This window comes from Taudactylus pleione, unplaced genomic scaffold (assembly GCF_031769625.1).
Source record: "Taudactylus pleione unplaced genomic scaffold, aTauple2 ptg000329l, whole genome shotgun sequence".
In the NCBI taxonomy this organism is placed as follows: domain Eukaryota; kingdom Metazoa; phylum Chordata; class Amphibia; order Anura; family Myobatrachidae; genus Taudactylus; species Taudactylus pleione.
Genome location: NW_028284730.1, coordinates 4,311,883 through 4,318,931, shown reverse-complemented (window position 1 = coordinate 4,318,931; position 7,049 = coordinate 4,311,883). Strand labels below are relative to the sequence as shown.

Genomic DNA, 7,049 nt, shown 5'->3' with positions numbered 1-7,049 from the left:
CCGGCTCTACCCGCTAGAGACAACAGCGCATAAGCCTAGTGCTGATGCCCTCCACTAAGCATGTGCGGGATCTCGCAAGTATCGCGAGATCCCCGCGAGCAGCCTGGAGCCGGCAGCAGCCGCAGCAGGGACAGCGCTGTCCCTTCTTTTTGGATAGGGCAGCGCCAGGCTGTAGCTGTCGATAATGACAGCTACAGCCGGCCGAACGGTCATGCGGTATGACCGTTCGTACCTGGCCCTGCCGCTCGGCGCTGCTATCTTGTAGATAGCAGCGCCGATAATGACAGGGATGCATAGCGCCCCTGTCATTTACCGCCCAGACCCCCGATAATACATCGGGGAGAAGCGGTATCAGCGCACATAACGTGTGCTGATTCCGCTTCTGGGCTTCATACATCTCCCCCCTTGATCCCATTCTGCACGACCATATAGTTGCTCAGGACTGCTAACATTGAATGATCTGTGGGCCTAATTCAGACCCGCTCACGAGCGCAGGACGCTCACAAGCGGGTCGATGGTGCCCTAATGCGCATGCGCACGACGGAGGGAGCTCCGTCGTGCGCATGCGCGAGACCCGCATAGCGACAGCCAAGCTGTCGTTATGGGTCTCTCACAAAAGGGGGCCTGGTGTCGATGGTGAGTGACAGCACGCCCCCTTTGGTGGGCGTGTCGGGGGTGTGGTTGCCAGAAGGAGGCGTTCCCATGGGAACGCCTACCGTCTGAGTCCGGCCCCACTGACATCAGTAGTGATGTCAGTGGGAGTGATTTTGGCTCTGATAGAGCCAAAATCACTCCAGGGCTTGCGGCAGCGAGACCCTACCGCAGGGTCTCGTCGCAAGCCTGATGGTCGCGATGGTCTTAACCATCGCGACCATCATCATGGTCGCGATGGTCTTAACCATCGCGACCATCATCATGGCCGCTCGCTATAGCTGTGGGTGGTCACCCACAGCTATACGAGCGGCCAGGAGGCCGCTCCATTTTAAGGTAGGAGGGCCCTGATTCAGAGCGAGCGCTCTGGTCAGAGCGTCCGGCTCTGAATCAGGCCCTCTGTTCTTGGATATTCAAAATCTATTAATGCGTATCAATAAACACATGTTTTGTCAAACTGTGGTTGCCCAGTGGTAATAGTACTACAGGTACAAGCATACCCTGTCTGCCTAGGCTGAAGGACCACAGGTCACTTACTTTGAGACATAACAGAGCTGCATTGTGAGGTGTGATCGTGTCTCTCGGATATTGTATTCATATTTTGGCAGCTTTTAAAAACTGCTTGTGAAAACAGACAAGGTGCAAAAAATAACGTTTTATTATACAATATCTGTCTTAATAATATTAACGGGACAAAAAAAAAAAGAAATGAACTGCTTCCTCCCCTCAAGTTCCTCAGATGTATTCCCTCCTGTTGGTTTATGTAATGTCCATGTCATCCCTTTATTCATGCGTGAGATGCTGCAGTTAGTATGAGGTCTAGTGTGGTGTTGCGTGTCTGACACTTGTTGCCACAGTGCACTGATTGATTGATTGATTTGTGGTGCATGGAAGCATTGAAATAGTTCATGGTGCAAACCAATGCTGCAGGGAAAGGGCTTTAAGATGTTGGCTTCCCCATAGGTAAGCTCTGACTGTTTGCGTCTTTCTCTGCTTCCTGCAAGGTAAAGTTACTGTATACATGAACGCCATTCTCCTCCTTGTTATCCCTTGCTTTGTCTTTCTCCTGGTGCTCCAGTAAGTCTGCTGGGTTCCCATTAAGACCTGTGTGTAAACAATGACCACAGTCAGCAACGCAATGAAATGTATCAAGTTGAATGCAATGTTTCATTGTTAGTATCCTAGGTCTAGCAGTTGGAGTTGTCAGTGCCATACACCTGCCTACCTTCTGGTCCGTTTGGGACAAAGCTGACCCTCTCTGTACAGAGCCCTCAAATCTGGACTGTCCAGCCTACAAGCAGGACAGTTTGGTAATAGTAATCACATATTGTGTTCAGGGGCGAAACTTGACATTTGTGGGCCTCAATTGTGGGCCAGCTGCTACAGTGCCCACAGCTCTGGGCACTGTAGTAGCTGCACCCCCTGCTACAATGATAGTTATTCCCTTTGACTGAGTTTTAGTTCTACATTCTTTATTTCTATCTTTACTAATGGACAGAATATTAATTTACATAGATATGGGCCCAGATACTGTATGTAACTGCCCTCTAGACCGCTCTTTCTCTGCTGTCCCATACCTGTATCACACCCTCCTGCCATAGTCTTATATAGTCTTACCAATTTCTATATACCATGGGCTAAGTCAAGCTGGTTTTGCCTTTAACATGCTTGCTGTTTTAAAATAAACCCTAACCCTCCCTCTAGTGCCTAACCTCCCTCCCCATAGCCTAGCCCTAACCTCCCTCCCCATAGCCTAGCCCTAACCTCCCCTCCTTCTAGTGCCTAACCTCCCTCCAAATAGCCTAGCCCTAACCTCCCTCCAAATAGCCTAGCCCTAACCTCCCTCCCCATAGCCTAGCCCTAACCTCCCCTCCCTCTAGTACCTAACCTCCATCCAAATAGCCTAGCCCTAACCTCCCTCCCCATAGCCTAGCCCTAACCTCCCCTCCCTCCAGTGCAGGGGTTCCCAACCACGGTCCTCAAGGCACACTAACAGTCCAAGTTTTAAGGATAACCATACTTGAGCACAGGTGACTTAATTAGTACCTCAGTTATTTTGATTTAACCATTTTTGCTCAGCCATGGATATCACTAAAACCAGGACTGTTTGTGTGCCTTGAGGACCGAGGTTGGGAATCACTGCTCTAGTGCCTAACCTCCCTCCCCATAGCCTAGCCCTAACCTCCCTCCCCATAGTCCAGCCCTAACCTCCCCTCCCTCTAGTGCCTAACGTCCCTCCCCATAGCCTAGCCCTAACCTCCGCTCCCCGTAGCCTAACCTTAACCATCCATCTAGTACCTAACCATAACCCATACTTGCCTACACTCCCGGAAGACGCGGGAGGCTCACAATTTTTCTGGTAGCCCCCACACCCCCAAAAGTGTAGGCAGATCCCCCACATCCTGCCCACTTCCCAGTGAAGTGGGCAGGATGGGGAGATTTTCCTAGGAATTAATGGGTCCGTCGGGAGGGGATGAGGCTAAAATTACACAAATCACATCATTAAGCCCAGCCCCTCCTCGCAGAACCGCAAATCGCTGTCTTTTCCTGTGGTGGGGCCTAATGACTTATAGAGTCTGGCCCCACCCACTCCCGAAGATGTTTTCAGAATCTCCTCCTCGGGAGCAGCCCGGAGAGAAGATTCTGCAAAGTCGGCAAGTATGCCCTAACTCCCCTCCCTGTAGCCTATCCTCCCCCTAGTGCCTAACTCTAACCTCCCCTCCCTGTAGCCTATCCTCCCCCTAGTGCCTAACCCTAACCTCCCCTCCCTGTAGCCTATCCTCCCCCTAGTGCCTAACCCTAACCTCCCCTCACTGTAGCCTATCCTCCCCCTAGTGCCTTACCCTAACCTCCCCTCACTGTAGCCTATCCTCCCCTTAGTGCCTTACCCTAACCTCCCCTCACTGTAGCCTATCCTCCCCCTAGTGCCTTACCCTAACCTCCCCTCCCTGTAGCCTATCCTCCCCCTTATGCCTAACCCTAGCCTCCCCTCCCTGTAGCCTATCCTCCCCCTAATGCCTAACCCTAACCTCCCCTCCCTGTAGCCTATCCTCCCCCTAATGCCTAACCCTAACCTCCCCTCCCTGTAGCCTATCCTCCCCCTAATGCCTAACCCTAACCCTCCAGTTCCGCAGTCTTACCTTACCTAATGTCACCATTCTGACAATGTCGACATTAACTGTCATCATAACTGCCAACATTGTAGTGTTGACATTATGAATGTCAATATTGTTCTTGTTGACCTAATGACTACAACCCATTTGTAATGTATATACACAGATAAGTGGTTTATATCAATGTATTGTGTATGTGTGTTTAATCAACATTAAGAATAGTTTTGTTTTTATTTCAGTCCTTTCTGCTCTATTACTGCTCCATACTTGTCCCATACACCAGAGACAGTGGGATACCATAGAGATCATCAACTCTGATAAGCCTATACATGTTATATCTGGTACATTAATTTGTTGGAATTAGGGGACACACTATTCATCAAAGTATTTGCATACAGATTACAACCTGACAAGCAGCATGTCACAGCCAGTCACCGCCTGGTTCCACAGAAGGAGTGAAGAACAGATTTGCAGGTCTTATTCTGCATTATCAGCTAATAGGTACTGCTCATTTTGGGACAGCTGCTAGATACACCATTCTCCCTGCTGAGCTGAGAGATTACTATACAGGGCCTGTGTGAGATGCTGCAGTTAGTGTGAGGTCTAGTGTGGTGTCGTTCCTGCTGCGTGTGTCACTTATTGCCACAGTGCACTGATTTGTGGTGGAAGCATTGAGATTGTTCATGGTGCAATCCAATGCTGCAGGCAAAAGGCTTTAATATTTGGGTTTTTCCTCAGGTAAGCTCTGACCTTTTCCGTCTTTTTCGTCTCCCTGGAAGATGACATTACTGTATACATGAACGCCATTCTCCTCCTTTTTATCCCTGTCTTTGTCTTCCTTCTCCTGGTACTGCAGTAACACTGCTCGGTTCACGTTGGGTCCTGTGTTGTAAACAATTACCACAGTCAGTCACGCATGAAATGTGTCAAGGTTACATGCAATTTTTATTTGTTATATCAAAGGGATGTGGTATGATATGCCGATATTCAGAATGTCAACATGAGAATGCCGACACCTGATTGATGAGGATGCATGTCAACATTCAACATGTTAACAATGATGAAATGTTGACATGATAGAATGTCAGCCTATCTAGCCTGGTGGCCCGGCGGAGACTTACCTGCTCCTGACATCTGCAGCTGCTCCAGTGGCATCTTCTGGGTCCTGGCGGTCATGTGACTGTTCTGGGATCATCTGACAGACCGGCGTGCTGGAGAGTACACTTATGTGCTGCTTATGTGCGACTCTGCAATTCCATCCATCTCTGAATCAGGCCCTCTGTGAATGCTGCACACATGGCAGGTACGCACGGCACCTGATCACAGCTGCTCTGCTATGCAGAACAGCAGTGTGCGAGTCATACCGCCCAGCTGTCTCATGTGGGACCAAGCTGACCTGCTTGTGACAGACAGCCCTCAAATCAGGACTGTCCTGCCTAAATCCAGGCAGTTCGGCCGTGGCATCACTACGGGGGTGCGGGACGCACTGGGTATTACCCTCAGAGGACGTGACACCAAAACACCAGCTCCGCCTCAGTGACAGGAGCTGGGTGCTGCATTGTGACATTCTCCTGCAGTTCTCGGCTCCTGTCACAGAGGATGAGCCGACAGTGCAGGCAGTAGTCTCCGGGGGCAGCTCAGCATCATACAAGTTTGGCCCTATGTGCCGCCCAAGGCTGAAAAAAGCATATATACTCGTGTATATATACTTAGGGATTTCATAAAGAAGGCCGCCCCCGCAGCTCCGGGCATTTGCGCAGCTGCACCCGCTGCTACAATGATAGCTATGTTTTATTTCTACCATTCTTTATTTCTATCTTTACTAATGGACAAAATATTAATTTACACATATATAGGCCCAAATCTGTTACTGCCCTCTAGACCACTTTCTCTCTACTGTCTTATCACACCCTCCTTGCCATAGTCATATACTGTCTTACCACTATATATATATATATATATATATATATATACGTATACCACATGTTTACAACAGTGATGTGCGGTGAGGTCAATGGCTGAGGAGGTACCCATGGAGTTGGGTCTGAGGGCTGGGAGCCTGTCTCACCCCCTACTCACTGTAACTCTCTCCTCACTACACTAAGCTTCAGTGTCAATTGATTCTCCTACCTGCATCACTGTGTCTTATCTTGCTGCTGCTGACTGAGCTCCGATCTCTAAACTGCAGTGCACTTCCTCACATGACACATCCAAGGTGTCCATCAGTGCGGAAGGCACACCTCTCATACTCAGAGGCAAGCTTCTATTAGCTCTGTTTCTGTGCATCCTACTACCCGTGGTGTGGCCCTGCCCCCAGCTTTGCAAGCAGTGTCTGACTATACAGAAGCGAGGCTGAGCTGTTGCTTCCTCATTTCTTGTCTCCCTTCAGTTCCAGGGAACTCCACAGAGCTGGTGAGTGTTATCTATAAAAATGATTACAATAAACAAAGAAGATGTTTATAAGTTATAAATATCTTCTTTGTATTATTCTAATAATTGTTATATCAAATCTCAGGAGTATGACGGGAAGCTCTGCCTCTCCTGCCTACCCCGATTGTACGTCCCTGGTTTACAATAAATAAATGGAAATCATTAAGCCCAAATTAAGCCCATAGTTAAGTTTTTTCAAGGAATACATTTCTAATGTACAAAAACTAAACTATAAAATCAATGAAGCGCACAGTGAGCAGAGTGTTGCCCTTGCTGAGCCTTAGAGACGGAAATGTTTCCTTGTGGGCAGAGCAGGGTAATGTACAATGTATACACAGATAAGTGGTTTATACCAATGTATTGTGTGTGTGGTTCATCTACTTCGGGAATAGAAGATTTCTTTTTTTACAAACAATTCTGCTATATTACATTTCCATATTTATATCTTTAGCAAGAAGATGCAATCATAAGGTCGACATTTACAATGTTGACAATTATAATGTTGACACAACAATGTCGACAGTTATGATATTGTTGATATTAATATGACCTATTGGTGGAACCTTGAGGTGACCCCAATAGGGTGACAGTGGATGACAAAGTGGATGTTAGGCCACACAGATGTCCTTAACCGGGATACTGGTTAGTTTATTGGTAACAGCAGTACACAGTGGTAGTGACCGCAAAGTACTGTGACACTACACAAAGTGGCACATACTAGACTGCCTGTGCGCCATGACATCACCGGGTCAGAGGTCAGATCTCCCGGTGACTCCGGGTCCTAGAGCCCGGATGTGCACAGGATACAGTGTCAGAGCACACTGCTCTCTAACAGTTGAAATGTCAACACTCAAC

At 48.3% G+C, this 7,049-nt stretch overlaps 1 protein-coding gene across 1 annotated transcript in view; it reads right to left on the bottom strand.

The window, feature by feature from the left end:
• Window positions 1-1,338: 1,338 nt before the first annotated feature.
• Window positions 1,339-7,049, bottom strand: part of NPC1L1 (NPC1 like intracellular cholesterol transporter 1) — a 40,212-nt gene continuing 34,501 nt past the window's right edge. Inside the window, exons 20-21 of the mRNA XM_088443444.1 lie at window positions 4,515-4,646; window positions 1,339-1,755 (exon numbers count right to left, since the gene is read on the bottom strand). Of these exons, the coding sequence (XP_088299570.1) occupies window positions 1,592-1,755; window positions 4,515-4,646 (296 nt within the window). The 3' untranslated portion in view covers window positions 1,339-1,591. The remainder of the gene's footprint in view (window positions 1,756-4,514; window positions 4,647-7,049) is intronic.